The 19,456-nt window shown below is 39.3% G+C and overlaps 1 protein-coding gene across 2 annotated transcripts in view; it reads left to right on the top strand.

Annotated features, from left to right (window-relative positions):
- LOC114531613 overlaps positions 1–19,456 on the top strand; it is a 49,441-nt gene that overhangs the window by 29,109 nt on the left and 876 nt on the right. For both annotated transcript variants that reach the window (XM_028553226.1, XM_028553227.1), the window contains 34 exons: positions 445–618; positions 960–1,228; positions 1,638–2,013; positions 2,366–2,542; positions 2,673–2,831; positions 3,267–3,452; positions 3,906–4,088; positions 4,512–4,910; positions 5,271–5,513; positions 5,662–6,015; positions 6,314–6,454; positions 6,838–7,091; positions 7,194–7,281; positions 7,451–7,516; positions 7,784–8,401; positions 8,549–8,664; positions 9,024–9,082; positions 9,253–9,395; positions 9,702–10,013; positions 10,374–10,667; positions 10,882–11,178; positions 11,396–11,701; positions 12,126–12,422; positions 12,789–13,088; positions 13,334–13,645; positions 13,956–14,261; positions 14,472–14,780; positions 15,136–15,605; positions 15,736–15,830; positions 16,190–16,355; positions 16,623–16,689; positions 16,841–17,115; positions 17,196–17,370; positions 17,787–17,930. In XM_028553226.1, coding sequence (XP_028409027.1) covers positions 445–618; positions 960–1,228; positions 1,638–2,013; positions 2,366–2,542; positions 2,673–2,831; positions 3,267–3,452; positions 3,906–4,088; positions 4,512–4,910; positions 5,271–5,513; positions 5,662–6,015; positions 6,314–6,454; positions 6,838–7,091; positions 7,194–7,281; positions 7,451–7,516; positions 7,784–8,401; positions 8,549–8,664; positions 9,024–9,082; positions 9,253–9,395; positions 9,702–10,013; positions 10,374–10,667; positions 10,882–11,178; positions 11,396–11,701; positions 12,126–12,422; positions 12,789–13,088; positions 13,334–13,645; positions 13,956–14,261; positions 14,472–14,780; positions 15,136–15,605; positions 15,736–15,830; positions 16,190–16,355; positions 16,623–16,689; positions 16,841–17,115; positions 17,196–17,370; positions 17,787–17,930 — 8,130 coding nt within the window. The remainder of the gene's footprint in view (positions 1–444; positions 619–959; positions 1,229–1,637; positions 2,014–2,365; positions 2,543–2,672; positions 2,832–3,266; positions 3,453–3,905; positions 4,089–4,511; positions 4,911–5,270; positions 5,514–5,661; positions 6,016–6,313; positions 6,455–6,837; positions 7,092–7,193; positions 7,282–7,450; positions 7,517–7,783; positions 8,402–8,548; positions 8,665–9,023; positions 9,083–9,252; positions 9,396–9,701; positions 10,014–10,373; positions 10,668–10,881; positions 11,179–11,395; positions 11,702–12,125; positions 12,423–12,788; positions 13,089–13,333; positions 13,646–13,955; positions 14,262–14,471; positions 14,781–15,135; positions 15,606–15,735; positions 15,831–16,189; positions 16,356–16,622; positions 16,690–16,840; positions 17,116–17,195; positions 17,371–17,786; positions 17,931–19,456) is intronic.

Genomic DNA, 19,456 nt, shown 5'->3' with positions numbered 1-19,456 from the left:
CTGGCAGGTTGGATAAACTTCAACCTTCAACGGCATCACGATTCATCATGATTCTAAGAAAGAAAGATAAGTGTCCTGCATATTTCATCCTGCTTTTTGCACGCGGTGCTGCGCTGCGACGCGCCAGAACAAGATTAAAAACTCTTTTATATATGACCCCTCCTAACCGCTGTCGTCAAGTGAAACTCTACCTCCTTCCAATCAGAACTCCCTCCTAAATTCTGTAGTCTTTCGTCGTCAAGTGAATCCCCACCTCCTCCAACGAGAACTCTTCTAAATTATGTAGTCTCTCGTCAATGAGACCCTTAAACCCCGTCGTTCTCTCTCAAAAGATATATTGCATGGTTAAGTCGGCCCCGGAGATGCTTGGAAGCTTATCAGGACGGGAAAATATGGTTTAAGGCGCCTCTTTACGAGTTCCTTGATACATGTTGTTATATTTAGGTTTAAGTTTGGATTCTCTTCGTCAACCCTACTGGCGCGACGGGAAGAAAGTGCGCTCGACATTTTGGAGGGGGAATGAGCCCGACGAAGTTAGCAAAAAATGTGGAAAACTTTGGAGTGATGGTTGGGCAGACGCAGTCTGTAATTGGGGAGGGAATGCGATTTGTGAAAAAGGTATAGTGTTGTTGAGGGATGAGGAACAAAATCTGATCGTGTACGCGGACCTTAAGGATGTCAACCATCATTACACTCGTGTTTCCTCTAAACACGAGAGCTAAATACGTGATAACGCGGAGAGATAATAGCAATAATCTTGAGGTTCTGGAAAGTTATTCCAGACAGATCAGTTAAATCTTCAGTTATCAAAAACATTACCCTTGCTTTCAATTTTCTGGAAGAGATTTTGAGAAGACGTTCTTTTTTCATGTCCTTTGTAAAACATATTAAACAATTATCCAGTTGCTTCCAGTCAGAACACAGGTATACTGTTATTTTATAATTATATTTGCTTTCAGTTTACAAAGAGCATCCATTGGATTGTTTGGACCTGTTACTGTCTGGCGGAACAACCAGTGGTATCTACACTGTCGATCCTGACGGCATGGAACCCATCAAGGTGTTCTGTGACCAGGAAACATTCGGAGGGGGGTGGACAGTTCTTTTGAGACGGATCGACAACTCTCTTAACTTTACGGATAAAGGATGGGAAGATTACAAAAATGGTTTTGGTGCACTGGGAAACAACTTTTGGCTTGGAAATGATAATAACCACAGACTTACTAAGGTGAATCAGAGAATAGTATTGTAATACTATCAATATAAGAACTAATATAACCAGGGAGCAGCGTCGCAGCGTCTTCAAAAAACCTAGCATAACGAAGGCCCTCAGGTCGAAACGTCGAGAAGAGCTATAATATAATAACTAACCTTTCGCTAGGTTTTTATTTGACTCTTAGTGGGATATTCCATATTACCAACCTAGGATAAAATCTCGAACCTTGTTATTTATTCAGTCAGCATATCAAAGAAAGATCACATCATTAATTGACCCATGTTCCAGTTTAAGTCACCTATAAAGCATTACTATCATATATATGTTTCATAGTAATGTGTCACATATCATATAATGTAATATGTTGTAAATCTTTATCACAAAATCTATGTCATCACCAAGTCTTCCTTTTTCCTATCAGCTTAAGCAAGAAGTCCTGTTCGATCTGGAATCCGATAACGGGGACAATGGTTTTGCTTTGTACAAAACGTTCCAAGTTGCCGATGAAGAGAACCTGTACAATTTAACAATCAAAGAATACCAAACATCATATATTGGCGATGCAATGGCGGACAATAATCTAATGGCATTCTCGACTAAGGATAGAGATAATGATAAGAGTTCTGACGATAACTGTGCTTTAGAAAGACTCAGTGGTTGGTGGTTTAATTCTTGTACGCAAGCACTTCTCACAGGTCAATATTTGTTTAGTGAAGCTAGTAAGATGATCTCTTGGAAAACATGGGCCTCAAACCATGGAATTAAGACAGCGGATATGAAAATTCGTAGCTCATCTGGTAAGGAAATATACAAGGCCTATTTTAGCATGCTTGCATGGGCCAGTTATGCGACAGCTCGATAGCGCTATCCATTCATTGGATAGTTTTTTTTCCAATCCCTCTAAAATTGCACGTTGTTCGGTAAAATCTGAACAGAATTTAGGATGTCCCCGATTTTCGGTTTTAAATCTATATTTTGATTCTGTTATATTCCATTTTTTTTTGTTTTTCTAAGCTAAAGTTGCCTGAGGTGATCATTGATAATACTTTTAATTGTGATAAAATTCCAATGTAATCTCGTGAGTACTGTAATCAAAATATTTATCATCCAGGCACATACTCACTCCAGTTATACTCATTCTCGTTTCAGCGGTCACCTGCAATGACAAATTCTGCTACTACTTGACGTACACAAAGAAAACGTGGCGCGAGGCTCTTCGGGAATGTCGAAATTTCAACGCAGAATTACTTTCCATTCATTCCGAAGAGGAAAATGTTTTGATTTCAGGCTTTATTCAACCCCAAGCTATCGACTCTGTGCATTTAGGTTAGTATAGCGGTCCCTATGGAGCCTTCGAACTTACCTTTCTTTGTTCAGGGTATAGGTGCTACATCCAGTGTTATCAGATCTGTGTACCAACAGGCATTCACGGAATTCTTTCTTTCTATTTTCCTAGGACTGATCGCATCTGATTACTGGAGCGATGGCAGTCCCGCGAAATTTAGCAAACTTTCTGCTTCGCTTCCTACCGGATCATGCGGCTCGTTGGAGCCAAATGTTAACAACTGGCAAGTGGATGATTGTAATGAACCCAAGCGTGTTGTTTGCAAGAGAGGTATGTTCACTAGAGAAAAAACCATGGGGTTACTCAATGTTGAGGCTACCGCAATGGTTAGATTGTTAGTGGTACCGTTAACGTGCAGGGTACTTAATCAATTCGTGCTTTTAGAAAAATTCTAAAGTTGGAGTTAGACTAGTTATTTGCTGAACTAGTCGAAGTTTTGTGATAATATTTAGTTATAAGAGCTATAGCTGTGACAGAGGTTTAAAATCGAAATAAAGTTGCTCTAACCGAGAGATGGATTGTTATTTGACAACTAGGTATTGTCCTGGTTCTTTCTGGCCATTTTAGAGCACCAGTACTAGTCATAGCGCATGTCATTGGCTGAAAAGAAAGCTGATATAATGGTCTGTTATCTAATATCACCACCTTAGTGGATTTGGATGACCAGAACCAGAAGCTAATATTCTTTTATATTTCGTCTTTCAGGAAAGCATTGTTTTAAAGGAGATTGTTATTTCTCTGCTCCTGTATCGACTCCTGCACCGGTTTGGTCATTGTGTGAAACGTATGGTTGGAAGCCAGTTAAAGTCTCCAGTCGAGATGAGAAGGAATATTTGTTGAAACTCGTTAGAGAATATACGGCTGATAATTCATTTCCTTGGCCAGTCAATGGTAAATTGATCCTTTCCCTGCCTCACCTTGCCTCACCTCACCTCACGTCACCCTACCTTACCTCACCTCACCTCACGTCACCTCACCCTACCTTACCTCACGTCATATTACCTTACCTCGCCTCATATTACCTTACCTCACCTCACCCTACCTCACCTCACCCTACCCTACCTCACCCTACCTCACCTCACCCTACATACCTCACCCCACCTTACCTCACCCTACCTTACCTCACCTCACCTCACCCTACCTCATCTCACCTCACCCTACCTCACCTCACCTTACCTCACCCTACCTTACCTCACCTCACCCTACCTTACCTCACCTCACCCTACCTCACCTCACCTTACCTCACCTCACCCTACTTTACCTCATCTCACCTTACCTTACTTTACCTCACCAGTTCAATTTGTGATCAATATATATAATGAAAATGCTTGCTCGTTTTTTTAGGTCTAGTTTATAGCTCCTCAGATCAGGACAGGGTGTGGCCTGATGGCACCATGTTAAGATATAATGATTGGTGCTGTGGCGAACCTAACGGTGGGGGAGGGGGTGAAATTTATTCCTGTTTTAGTACCGCAGGATTTTATGACGTTCCGACTGCTCACCAGTGTGTACCATTCTGTGAGAAAGGTGAGAAATATTTTTTGTTTAAAGTTTTCTTATATGACACAATATCAAACCAAATGAAACTAAACTATGCATCACTGTGATACACCGCATCTTACTGCATGGCATCAACCCAGTCTTACCTTTAGGCCGTGTTACACGCTGCATTTTTCCTTGTAAGACAGTGTAATCAATTGCTATAGTTCATTCTGTTTTACCTGTCAACCAATACCAAAGCTTCCGTTCGTACATAGGTACGTACCGACCCAGAGCTTTCGAAACATATGTATAAGAAAAGTTTCGTAGTTGCGAAATTTACATCACTCAAAAGTAAATCAACACTAGAAGTTGCAAAAATTTGATAGGACTTTATATTGTGTTGTTTTATCTTCCTGAAAATCCCTCCTGATCGACTCACTACGTGCACAATTTGGCGTTCAATTATAGCTCCTACCATCAAATTCTGTAACGAAGTCAAACAGAAATACGACCGCTCTGATAGCGGTGTATATGCTTACGAGGGCAAAGACTCGAAGACCTTCGGAGTTCACTGCGAACTTGGGTCAAACGATGGTCCCTGGCTTGTATTTCAACGTAGAGTTGAGAAGGAACCCCCCACTGATTTTGCAACCCAATCGTGGACTTCATTTAAGAATGGTTTTGGCACCAAGGAAAGTAATTTCTGGCTAGGAAACCAGTATATTCACGAGATCACATGGAACAATCCACACAGACTCAAAATTGTCATATATTCATCGGATTTTAATGTTTACGAAGCTATTTATGAGGACTTCTACCTCGGAGCTGAAGATTCAGGATATGTCATAAACTTTGGCGCTTATTCAGGTATGACTTGATAGATTGTTTTCGCATTAGGGTTAAGACAAGTTTTTATAGATTAGTACCGCAGTATAAAGAGAGAACTGCAGGGCTGTAATTTTATACTTATCAGTTACTGGCTGCTGTAAGTCAGCTCAGAGTTCTGATTAGCTGGAAAATGCTGTGAACGTTGTAATGCCAAGCATAAAAAGGATTGTAAGAACTCTTGTAGATGTACCATTTCCCTATTTCTGGTACCTCTCAGTACTAATACACAGAAGCTATAGAACAGGGAAATATCAAGTGCGAGACCAACCGTTGACGACAATGCCGGCATCATCCTTCTGTAAAAGTCTTAACTTAGCATTCAGATTTTCCTCGTTGTAGGCAATGCAGGTGATGCGCTCTCGAGGCATCGTGGGATGCAGTTCTCAGCTACTGGAGATGATCGCAGTGCCTCAGGTTGCACAACATCACATCCTGGTGGTTGGTGGTTTGAGAACTGTCTGGATTCCAATCTTAACGGAATATTCACAGAACCAAGCAATGCCGAGGGCAAAATATTCTGGAGAACTATCAGGGCTAATATTCTTAAGACAGAAATGAAAATACAACCATACGATACAAAAAGTAAGCGATTCACAAATCTCAGATAAACTACGAAGTTTTGATTGGTTCGTTTGTTTTGTCGAGCCAATCAAACTTCATGTAATATCAGACTTTCTGCGTCTGACGTCACTTTGAGAAAGGACAATATAATGACGTTATCGTCTTTAAGGTTCTCGGGTAGCACAAACAGTTCAAGGACAAACCACTTCGCTAAGCCTGACTTCAAAGCAGGACTGGATGGAGGTTAACCTACAAACACCATCGCAACAATGGATCGCCCATGTTCTTCATCCGGGGCCTTTCCCGACGCACGTGTCCATCACATGGGAGGAGAGTGCGTGTCTAAGATATTACGAAAACGGGATAATGCTTGCCGAAGTCCCTGCAATGCTCCACGAACGGCCTGGATACCAATACACGTCTCTTTCTGTGTTCGTTGATCTGCCGTATTTATGGTTACAACGAATGAAATTGTGGAATGAAAAGATATCGTCATCGGATGCTTATAGTGAATACGGCATGAGTAAGTTTTACAATACTACATCAATACGTTTTTTGTATAGAAAAGTACATTTCTCAGGCCTAGATTAAACGTTGCATTTGGTCACGTCGAATACAATTCACATGCGATAGATCATATGATGATAAACCTTATTAAGCTTCATGATCATCTCATAATCTATTGTTCGAATTGCATTGACGCGACCAAATAGTGTGAGGTATAACCTAGGCCTCGGATATCTTTCTCTTCGGCCTTTTTCCCCATGAAGAAGACAGCGATATTCTGTTGCTTTTCAACACCTATACTTTGTCATTTTTAGCGGAAATCACATTCGACAATGAGGAAGGATTGGAATGGATACACAATAGAACCTCAAACTACGTCTGGGAGATTCGACAAACGTGCACACCAAGTAACAAAACCGGAGCTTGTGGTGACCATACCTACCACAGAAATACAGGTCAGCAGGGTTTCAGGCTTTTGCCAATTGCTTCTCTTATCTTCAGTTACATTTTTCTGTAGTTTGTAAAACTTCGGATATATTGTTGCCAGAATTCAACAATGAAAGCAATGCTGTTTGTATTCCTTATTGAGGTCGAAAAAATACAATTTTTCAGTTTAGTGTTACTTGAAAAGGATTAAGATTTCAAAACTAGCTTGTCTGCTATTCCCATCAGTTCTAAACCTTTCGCCTCAGATAAACTTTAATAAGTTTACTAGTTCAACTAGTAAATCAGCTTGTAGGTACACCACGTAAGTATTTATTACTGCAAACCTTTTGGTCCGTTAACCCGGGCCTTCATCAGTGCAATCATTCATCTCATAAATATTTTATTCTCGCAGGTTCTTTTTTCAACACCGAAGCATCATGGCCAGCATATCCTGAGGACGTAGCAGTCATTGAAAGTCCCACCTTTTCATATCATTACAAATGCCTTTTATTTTGGTATCATTTATACGGTCGAAGGATGGGGACATTGAGTGTTTATGCGAAAACGAACAGCCACAAACGCATGCTTCTTGTTGAGATTAAGGGGGATATCGGAAACGAATGGAGATCGATGCAGGTTGATCTTGAAATAACCGAAGTGTTTAAGGTAACTCTCTTAAATGACTATCTTGAATGTGGATGGAAGTTAGATTTATGATTTTTCTGCAGATCAGCGCCTTCAACGTCCAAATTTATATACTGCATTTAGATAATATTTGAAGCAACACGAGGTGAAGGGTATCAAAGTGATGCTGCTATTGATGATATTTCTCTGACGATAGAAATCTGCAAAAAAGGCAAGTTTTTCAATATTGTCTTCGTTGATTAGCAAATGGTTGCTGAATTGCTGACTAGTCACAATAGCATTGTCCAACAGTTATTTTTCATTTTTTCTTGTTCTCTCTTTCTTTCCGAATATTAAACACTGATTTTTTTTCAAAAGAACTGTTTGGCTCATTTTTTCAGAATGTGATCCTCCATGTGATCCTGGAAAGAAATGCAATTATTCTTCTCTGCAATGTGTATATGACGGTATGCCTTTCATAATGTTCATCCACGTCTCCTGTTTACCCTATGTTACCCTCACAGGGATCAGATGGGGATATTTAGAGACATAGAAAATGTATACACTTGCATATATGCACTATAGCGTATTTGTTTTAGCACCGCCACGGGTATTAGAATGGAATATTTAATTGTCATTCTGCTTACAACTTACTCTGTCCTTTCCTTGAATGGTGCCAAGATTCATGAACAGCCCTTCCAAGTTTCTTCTCAATTTTTCTTCCAATTATATAGGAATTTATGATCACCTTTGGTCTATGGACAGCTCGATAAAACTTTTCGATGATAAGAGAGCCTTTCAATCGTCTGTTTCCAACCTAATTCAGATACCTGGGGTGGTACATAATGCCGTTGAATACGGCTCAGGCGGACTCGCTGTTTTTAGCGATAAATGCTTTATGGGTATTTGTTTTCCAAAGTACACTCTATCCTTTTGGTTTAAGTACGATTCCTGGTCAAACAACGGCGATAACATTCTTCTTTCCTTTGGTGAATATTTTAAATGTTTTCATCGAGCTGGTGTTCCCGAGGATCACTTGATTGTGTCGACGTTTGTTGGTTTGACAAGATGCGAATTTGAAATATTTGCCCCGGCAAAAATATGGAATCATCTTATTTTTGTTGTCGGTGACGATGGAAACTTTACAATTTATCGTAACGGACAGGAGGTGACAAATTTCACTACCGCTTGCACTGAAAACCAGTACGGTCCCACTTCGTTATTAGGTGCTACTAATGTGATGCTTGGAACGGGCGCAATATTTGCGAGAAATTTTGCCATCGATGACTTGAGATTATTGTTTGATGCGCTTTCTGTGGAGGACACACTAGAGAATTACAAGATAATCACAGGTTTGATCTTTATCTAAACTGGTGATGTCATATCACATGACGTCATCCTATGCAATCATTTGAGATGACATCATGAAATGTGATGTCGTCAAGCGTGATATCAATCATGGCGCATGACGTTTCAATGGATGGCAATTTTCTTTATAGGACACAATCAAAGCATTTGGTTCCAAGTCAACTTGACGACGATTCCTTGGTCGGAGGAGTTAAGTGATGATGAAAGAGATTTGTTCAAAACTACTGCTCAACATATCAGCGACAAGGTATGTTAGAAATTTAGGGAAAGCTTTTATTTGCGACCTTCTAATCCTTCTCTTGGTCAGATACAAACCACGCCAACTTATTATAGAATACTATCCACACAGATTGTGGGACTACCACATTTGAGATATCTTTCTTCAGGTAGTTCAGACACAAACCACGACAGCTTATTGTAGAATACTACCTACACTGGACCACCATGTTTGAGATATCTTTTTCAAGTAGTTCAGACACAAACCACACAACAGTTTATTGTAGAATATCCCAGATCATTGAGTCACAAACTACGGAAACGTTGTGCCGTCATCTAAGGCGAACATGGCACTGTCTTATGAGCTGAAACTCTTAATGATATCTGTAGGTTATGGCAACATTACGAGAAAGATCTGACATAAAGAGTGTTCATGTGCAAAAATTTAGGTAAGAATCTGCGTTGAACCTTTTATTTCGAATATCTACCAAAACGATTGTAGTACTTAACTGAATATAGTTTATACAAGCATTGCATGGTAGCAATAAGTCTTATCTCGCTTAAGCTCAAGAACGTAATACATATACGTTTATTCATAACAAGCGATGTTTTGTTACAGTCATAAAAGCACTCTCGCTGAAGTGGAAGTTCTCTACGACAAAGTGTCGTACTATGATATACTCTCGTTAGAGGAAGCTATTCTTGTTAACAAAACATGCGATGGCTTAGAAATGTATGGCATTGAAGTGAACTCGACATCTGGTGGGTAACCTGTTTCATTATTTGAATCGATAACATAAATTTGAAAATAATGACACTTTATGTGAGAAATTAATTGTTCACCGCAGAAATTGGTGTTTATGAAGTTTCAACCCGAATATCTAATCATTGTTTTCCAATCAATTGTACATTTCTGTATCGCTATCAAAGAGAATACTATTAACTTTAAAAAGTTCCGTTTTTCTTCTGAATAAATAAAACTTTTATCGTTTATACCTCAATTTCCTAATTGTTCTTGTGTAGATCAGATCAGATGTAAATTTATATTTCCTTTCTCTAATATTCTAGTGCCCAATGTCCCTCCACAAAATTTCACGGCCGTCGCCATAAATACCACAGCTATATCAGTTAGTTGGGCACCGGTGCCTTCTTCAAACCTCAACGGAGTTTTCCAAGGGTACAAGGTGTTGTACAGAAAAACTAATGAGAACAACGGTTATTCAGAATATCTGTCTACAACCATATATGCAGAAAATAATAAAGAACTATTACAGGGCCTTGATATATTCACGAATTATACTTTAAGAGTTCTTGCCTTTACACTCAGTGGGGACGGATTTCCAACTGATCCTCTGATTGCGAGAACATTTGATGCGGAAGGTATGTGAAAAATATTACAGGTTTTATAATAGGGTCAGGGATTTGGGTGATTTTCAGATTACCGATTAATTTGACACAGACATCTTTGTGGCGCGTAAGGTATCGTTGGACAGTTCAATAACAAAAAGTAGTTGTTTTCTAAAGCTCGTTGACTGGGAGACTATAGCCAGTATCATCCAACCGACTTCACCATTTATTGGGAGACGAGTTGATTAACGAACTCAAGGAATTCAATAGCAGAACTGCTCACCTTTGAAAATCTTACCACTGACTGAAGAATAGTATCAAAACAAGGCCCCAAAGCTTGCTATTCTTTCCTTGTTTATCAACAATTACTGCTACTTTCTTTGTTTGTTATAGTTACTGAGAGTCCTAATATGACGGTCACAAACATCAGCTCAACAGCTCTGTATGTAAACTGGACTATGCTACCAAATTCGACAGTGGACTACAGGCAAATGCTTGGCTATAAAATGTTTTATTGGAAAGATGCAGAGGAACCCGAAGTGTTCAATGTGACATTCCCTCCGAATACCAGACAAATGTTGTTTGAAAACTTGGAGAAATGGACAACGTACTGCTTCACAATTGCTGGTTTTAATACCGCTGGGGCAGGACCAAACGATACGCAGTGTGAACGCACGTTTGAAGATGGTAGGTCCAAGCTATACGATTACATTTGTATCACTTCATAACACTGGTTACATTACTATAGTTTACACACAGCATTTACACATGCAAAGATACTCAGTAATGGTTACTTACACAGCATACACACAAGATAGTCAGATGTCTTGGTCATATCCACACAGTGTTGCGAGGAAAGTGCTTACCACGACCGTTAAAAGATAATTTCTTTGATATTTAGCACCAGAACAGGCACCTCTGAACGTGTCAGCAGCACAAGTGACAACATCATCAATACAAATCAAGTGGTTTCCACCACCAAAGTCGGCGGTGCCTGGGATCCTACGTTATTACAACATCAGCTATCGTGTTCTTAATATCAGCGACAGTGAAGTGGTTGAACTGAGTGTGCCTGTCTCCACCACGACGCATTTGATCGAGGGTCTTACTGGTCTTCTGTTGTGTGAAATCAACGTAACAGCTTATACTGTCGATGTTGGACCAGTTCAGACGATCAGAGTAATCACGAATGAAGGAGGTAGGGTCTCTCAGAAATTACGATATACTTGGATGCACAGTTCTTAAAACACTCTAAAATACCAGTAATTTGTCTGTATTGAAATACAACAGGACAAGTCTGGTCGTTTTTACCGTGTAAAGGAAAGCACCCAGAGAAAGCTCTTGCATCCAACATATAGGAAGTGTGAAAGGTTTCGTGCATACAGGAAATGCTTTACATTGTGTGTTTTCTCTAGTTCCATTGGCGGCACCAAACATAACTCTGGTGAACACCAGCTCAACGTCCATCGCAATGAATTGGACAGCGCTTCCTTGGGCATTTCACAACGGCATTTTACTGGGTTACCGCATTTGGTTATTGAAGGAGGAAACAGGCGGCACTTTTTCTCAAACTGAACAAACATTCTCCACTAATGAATTTCACAAACACCTGGTGAACATGTCCAAATGGACAAATTATTGTGTACGAATCGCTGGGTACACTGCCGTTGGTGATGGTTCTCAATCAGCGACACCCGAATGTGCTCGAACGTTTGAGGATGGTAAGTGTTGATTTTGGTGTGCATATGTTTTTGGTTTAGTGATGGAGTGAGATAGATTTGGACTGTGCTGGGTTTTTCCAACTCTTTGATCACATTTACATTTCTTTATTTCCTCTTTCTTCCTGGTATCAGGTGAAGATATAATAGTGAGGCTTCCCTTTCGCGTGAGTTGAATTGAAGTGCAAGGATTTATTCTGATTGGTTAAAGTCATGAGTATGATAAGATATGCTTGATAGTGACATCTTAATATATTGTTAGCATGGTCAAATCTATACTTGAAAGCTATCTTCCCGGATTCTCAATCTTTTTCGTGGAAAAAATTTGGCTTGCAGATCTTTTCTTCTGTCCACCGTGGTTTCGTAAAGTGATGTAAATTGACTAAATCTATCAATCATGTCTATAATTACAAATTTTTTTAACTAGCTCCTGAGGAACCACCAAATAACTTGGTCGCGCAGGATGTAAGCGTAACCACTATCCAGGTGACGTGGAATCCTCCACCAGCTGTCTCAGTTCCGGGTATAATCCGATTCTATAACGTCACGTACCGAAATCTAAACTACACCAGGGAGAATCTGACGGCTCATCAAATTGGCGCGAATGACCGCCCGTTTATGCTGGCCAACCTACATGGATTGACTCTTTATGAGATTAATGTCACGGCTATCACCATTCTCCCTGGTCCGTGGAGAACCCTGCATGTCTTGACTCAGGAAGGAGGTTTGTAACAGGAATAATTGTAAACAATTCGAGAGGGAAAGGTATAAGGCAGTTGTGAACAAGCCTATGTGTTTTTGACCTACAAATATTATCATATACATTGGCTGGGTTTGCGTAGGCTTTCTTTCGGTTTTTCTCCAAGTTACTGCCATATATCTTGGCAAAGTTGGAAATGTGTAGTTGTCAGCTTAAAGTGCATTCTTGGATCAGAAAATTTTATTGTTAATTTAAGGTGTTGTGATTGCTTGCAAAATTTATTTATTTACTTTCTTTTCATCAAAACTCAGAAATATCCATTTTAATCAATATATTATTCAGACTCCACGGAGATTGCTTTGAAATAACCTGTAATACATATATTACTAGTTCCCGTGATCCCTCCGGTTAATATAATGTGGCGAAATTTAAGTTCGACGTCTCTCAATGTATCATGGAATCCACCGCCTCCACATCTGTGCAACGGCATTATCACTGGATATAACGTGTCCGTTTGGAAACGCTCTGAACCGCAAGACGTCACGAATCATACTTTGTCTGCCAGCGAGCAAGTCAAGCTCTTCGAGGGTCTCGAAAAATGGACCTTTTATTGTGGCCAAATTGTCGCGTTTACGAGGATTGGCGAAGGTCCACGATCGCCAGTTGAATGTATTCGGACTTTTGAAGATGGTAATTATTGTTCTTATCTCAATTTTTGCTACGTAAATCCGCTCACACTCGCATTATTTGCAGCGATTTTCTTCTTTTGATAAATGTGAACGAGTAATCAGGAACAATTGATTATTTGAACACCGGTAACTAATTCACTCGTTCACATCTGTCAAAGGAGGAAGGGTAAACGGGAAACTTAAAGCTTCTTGCTTCTCCTTCCTTTTCGTCTATATCTTCTTCAAAGATTTCCTGCCCCTTTCTAGAGCCTGAAGTCTCCCCTCGCAGCATGAATGGAACGAACGCAACCTGGACATCAGTTTATCTTACGTGGGATCCAATCGATCCAACGTTCATTCCTGGTGTATTGAGATCGTACCGAGTGACATATGAAGTACTGGATCCAGAGTATGAGCAATTTAACCACAGCTACGATGGCTCAATATTGGTCGACGCTCAGGCGAACTCTGTCAACCTCACAGGTTTGATAGGGTTGACCAAGTATAAAGTGACAGTGAATGGTCGTACTGTTAAAGATGGACCTATCGTTCAGGTTAATTTAAAAACAGTGGAAGGAGGTGAGACAAGTTGTGATTAGAAGGAAGGTTAGCCCTTAAAAATGAAGTATTCCTCATAGTGTTTATACCTAATGGACTTCATGTGAAAATGTTAGGGGTAGGCTTTCTATTCAGTAGTGAAGTCATACGTAACTTGAATGTAAATTATACTGGGAGGACTAGAGATGTAGTTTCGATTTTGTTTGAGATTTTTTTATGAAGCATAGCTCAGTCTTGTGTCATCTTTAGTATAGGCTGGAAGTTAAGGCGGTTTCCACGTAAATTGACAGTTCGTTTACAGCCAATTTTTCACTCTTCCTTTTCCCAACAGTACCAACATCACCTCCGGAGGAAGTCGCCCCCACAGATGTGACACCAACAACAGTATCTTTAACCTGGAAAGATATCTTTCTCCCGGAGAGACACGGCCTTATCAAAGGATACGAATTGACGTACAGGAAACTAGAGGAACGAAGCAAACGAGAAGCTGATAAGACACTCACTTTCGGTGCAGATGTCCACACGGCGTTTCTGATCAAACTTGTTCCGTACACTAACTATAGTTTTACCGTGGCTGGATATACTGCCGAAGGAGTAGGCGCGAAGAAGCATTTTGTTATCGAAACAAAGGAAGGAGGTAAATAAAAGAGGTTTAAAGAATTACTTTTAAAGGAATGTTGGGGTTGCGTGATATGGTAGGATAAGAGGCTTAATTCTCGCAGGAAGATCTAACTAACTGTAGCAATATCTGCAAAAATTTGGGTCTAAAAATTTCATCTAAAAAATTTGGCATAACTTTGCCCAGGAACAATCGAAACTGTTAATTTTAAATGTTAATTTGTTTTAGTTCCAAATGTTTCACCGAAGAATTCATACGGTGTAAATTTTACTGGACCCACAACAATCTTTGTCGGATGGGGTTCTCTCACAAAAGCAGAACTCGAAGGACGCTTGGTGGGCTACGAGGTCAGGTACAGGAAATTCTCGGTTGCAGATGAAATTTTACAAGACCCCGCACCAGAGATGGTCAAAGTTGTTTATTCAGACATCAATGGGATAAAACTGACGGGGCTGGAGACATACACAACCTATCAAGTCCAAGTCGCAGCTATGAGCGGTGGTGGTCGTGGTGTCTGGTCTGATATTTTGTATGTTGGTAAGTATGCTGATTGTATGTTTATCTGTGATATAATTTTATGATTGTAAAATGATGGGTATACAGTGGTCAGATGGTTGTTTGGTTGTAAAATGTTGGTTCGGGCTATGATTGCATAATGATGATGGCTTAGTGTACACTATGGGTTGGGTGGTGATAATGATGGGTAGATTATGGTGATTCTATAGTTCGATGATGATGTTGAATGATGGTGGTTGGATGATAATGATTGGATGGTGATGGTTATATTGCGATGGTTGGATGGCATAAAGATTTGCAGATAGTTTTAATGCCAATAAGACGTTAATAACATTAGGGTGAACCGATCACTAAAGCTGCTTTTCCCTATTTCCAGCAACATGTCGCTGTCACAAGATTTTGACCACAAATTACTGGAACTTCAACCCGTACACGAACGTCTCGGTTCGGAATTCTTATTTCGGTTTCATTCCATACCTGCTGGACATGGTCACTTTCTCCTGCTGTCAAAACTGTCTTGAACATGGCACTTCCGAAGTCGACTACTTTCACGATGGCCAAGGCAAAGCCCCGGCGAGAGACTCTGATATATCAGTAAAGACGAACATCACTTTGAGCACAGACTTTAGTTTTCCAGTTTACGGCTTTAAAGGACAGACAACGTACATGAAGTATTACGGTTATGCTTCTATCATTGAGACCGTGGGATCAGTCTTCTTCACTCTTAAACCAGATTACAGCTTGACTCAAGGCGGGGTGTTGTTTGATGCTGTCCTAACCATCGTGCCATTCCTGGCTATCTCAGTAATATTTGCGTACATCGCTGGCGTGATACTATGGGCGTTGGTGAGTTTTTGAACAGCAGTTTGCGTGGAATGTCAAACCTTGGTAGTTTAGTCGAGCTGTAAAGAGACAACTGTGTGTTATGTTATAGGTTCCTTTACTAAACCCTGTCTTTATTTGTAAATTTTCATAGGAATGCCATCATAACGAGAACGAATATCCGCCAAGGTTTTTTGCGGGGGCATCGAATGGTTTTTGGTGGGCTTACATCACAATGACTACAGTTGGGTAAGATCATAGTTTAAAGAACTTAGCATCAAATGTGGTGAAACAACTGCCTAAAATAGACAAAACACTTCTCGACGTTTCGACCTGAGAGCCTTCGTCATGAGAGTTAGTATAGGCGATAGCTATTGTCGGTGAAAACTGAAGGATAAAACGCTTTGTTAAATTTTCTTGTCACCGGCCACCATCATCGCCGAGTGTAGATCATTGAACCAAGTCTAAATAACCTTTTCATTACCGCTCGCAATGCAATATCACAACGAAATGGCTTCTCCCTGAATTGCTGTTCATGCACTTAAGTTATGTTAGAGAAGGTTTGTATTACAGTACTTTAGACAAAACGTCTCTGTTTTTTCTACCAGATACGGGGATAAAACGGCCCGGACCAAAGCTGGTCGCGTTTTTGCAGTTGTTTGGGTTCTGACTGGTCTTTGCATCTGTTCCCTGTTGATTGGAACGATATCATCAGCTTTTACGACATCCACAACACCACCTGAATCCAAAGACATCAGGATTTATGGCTCGACGGTAAGACTCTTTAAAACGTCTTATGATGACAAGCTAATGAAATGCCGGCATGCATGGGTTCTACATTTTGCATAGTTAAATCCTAGTTAACTCAGAAATACACGAATCTGATTGGCCTATTCTGTCCCTAATTACAGTTAAAAGTTAACTAGTCTTTTATTCACTTGACGACAGATGTAATAGCCTGCATGACACGCGATCTATCCCTAAAATCGGGATATAGTGACGACCCCCAATATCCCTATATTATCAATATGTTTTTCTCAGATTGCAGTGTTACAAGACTCGCCGGATCACAAACTTGGAGTACGAAGAAATGCCAAAGTAAATACAGGTACGCCTGCATGCAAAGTAAACAAAACACCTCTGATTATTATAGGATTCTTAGCGTCCACAGTCCATGGGTCACTGAAGGTCCTATGATAAGGGTCACTGGAGGTACCTGGTCCTAACCACAACAACCTTTAACTAGAGCTTTTCTCCAGGTAACAAAAAGTACACTTCAGTGGAAGAGCTTCGAGATGTCCTGCTCAGTGGAACTGTGGATGGAATCTTGGTTGATGCGTACGTCGCAGACGCTCGAAAAGATCTTTTTTCCAGGTCGGAGTTCTTGGTCAAAAAAGTGATTGATGTTTCCTCAAGTTATGGTGTTGTTATGGGAACGGATGCTAAGAAGCTAAGGAAATGTTTTAGCAAATTTTGGAAAGATAATTCGGCAGTCCGAAGCGATTTTATTGCAAATAACTCAAGTCCTGTCCAGGTAAGAATGAGATATTACTTGTACTGTAAACGTATGTTATGTGACTTATAACTTATTTTGAATGGCCCTACGTCTTTTAGGTGACAGACGTTTCAGCCGAAGATATAACCAGTCAAACGTACAATCCTCAAACAGCTTTATATCAAATCACACTTTACACATGCGGCGTCGCGCTGATTGTTTTATCTCTCTGCGGGTGTGTTTATGAGATTATTAGAAGAAAGCGAATCTCAGTGAAAGTTCATTGCGAGAAAGGTATGGTGTTTCTTTGTATTCTTACTGCTTTCTTGATCCTGGATGGGTAAAGTTTGCTACCAGTTTGCTGAAACAGTTAACATCCTCAAGAACTATTTGTAACTTTTATATCTTTAAGCTGTTAGATTCCTTTCAGAAATTCTACACTGGGTGTGGGAGAAATTATTGCTAGAGCAGTCAGTTTAGATTTTGCTTCAGGAAAACATTCTTCTAATAAACTGCATGAATCGATTGCTCAAATGTTGAGGCCTAAACATTCACAGCTGTCATAGGTCAGAGATTAATTCATTTTCTTTCCATTCCTTTATTACTTTCACCTCTTCTTTTTCATTCCAAATAAGGTTGGATGATTCCGACTACAAAATATAACCTCTTTATTCTGTCTATAATATCTTTTATTGCTATTTCTCCGACAGAGTCTGCAGGAGTATGCAATGATTTGCTAAGTCAGACGACTGTGTTTGCCGACGAGATACAGAAGAATATCGCTGATCTCCAGAGAAAACAGAAGAAAGAAATATTAGCATTTATCAAATCACAAAGAAGCCAAGAGCAAAAAGGTAATGACGATGAAGAAACGCCTTAAACAAACATTCAGTTTTAAAATGACAAGATTGATCGCTAAGGTCGATCTTGAACTGGATAGCGGAAGTTGCTTTACGTTAATAAAGCCAATGACGGGTGTGATGATTCGCAAATTCACTTACAGTCAAGGAGCTGTTGAGTGATTAGTCTACGCAACTGGCTGCTTTGAGTGCATGGTTGCCTTTTTAAACGGATTAAGGAATTTCACTAGATACCCTATCCAGTTCCTGTTTCAGATCTGTGGTGCTATATAAAATAACGATGGTAAAATGAAAACGATAATAAATATATAACAATTATAGAATTTGTATAAGTGTTTAATGTCTTACTTTTAACGAAACATGTATGATATATACCCAGTTGTTATTATTAATTAATATTATATTCAAATTGAATAACAAAAACTATAGCAAATTAATTAAGAAGTAAATAATAAAATAATAAAGATGGTAATCCATAAAAAATTTTGTGTGATCAATAGATAATATAATCTAACCGAAGACCAACGCTGATCGATGATTACTTTAATTATATAGGCGGGTTCAATATGTATTATCTCGTTACACATAACTGATAGCTCCTGCTAAAAATTTAATCTGGAAAGTACATATATAGATTATATGTAGTTTCCACTGAGTTGTACATATGCGAAAAATATTACAGTAAGCTTTTAAAATAATTCCCTTTAAACCATCTAAAACATTTTTATTATTTACCTAAATTTCTCTATATCTATATTAAAATGTAAACGGTTTTTTATAAATCGCATCACGCATTGATAATTTCAACTTTGATTGAAAACTTATATTTTGGCTTATTTTAAAAATTCGTTAAAAGTACACCTATCTATTTGTATTGTACGCATGCAGGTAGATTCTTATTTTATTGGTTTTTTCACGTTCTTATACTGATTTCCAATCTCGCGTTTTTTGCACGTAAAAGTTTAAAACCATTTAAATGATATTTATGAAATCAACGATTGAATAGATGCATAAAATGATTGATGACTTGGTGTTAACACAAAATTATACACAACAAAGTTTTAAGCTTTTACGTGCGTGTCATGTAGGAGGAAAAAACAGGACGGTGGAAAGCAGCTCTTAATAGGCTTCTTTCATTCAAGCGGTTTTTATAACACCATATACGTGCGTAAGAATCTAAATCCGTTTATATGATGTGAGAAAAACTAAGTGCCAATATGGAAGGAATGTTTCTGCGAATTTGGTATGCGCTTGTTAAATTAGATCTTGTATATTTAATATTTTATAGAAGCATTTCACGTATTTTTCCTTTGTCAACATCACCTGTGGCGTGCGGTATTGGAAATAGTGTGCAAAGTTGCTTTATCTACTGCATTCTGCACCTTTTGTGGTCACGTCAATTTCACTGTTGTCATGTGTAGCGAGCCAGCATGCAGTGGCAAAAATATGATCTGGCAAGGCGCTCTCGTTCACAAATACAAAAATAATTTATCCTGTCCGTTGCTGCTATTACTTGTATC

This window comes from Dendronephthya gigantea, unplaced genomic scaffold (assembly GCF_004324835.1).
Source record: "Dendronephthya gigantea isolate DGI-Jeju-01 unplaced genomic scaffold, DenGig_1.0 000073F, whole genome shotgun sequence".
In the NCBI taxonomy this organism is placed as follows: domain Eukaryota; kingdom Metazoa; phylum Cnidaria; class Anthozoa; order Malacalcyonacea; family Nephtheidae; genus Dendronephthya; species Dendronephthya gigantea.
Note: the sequence above shows the minus strand (reverse complement) of the source record. Positions and strands in the feature narration are given on the sequence as shown.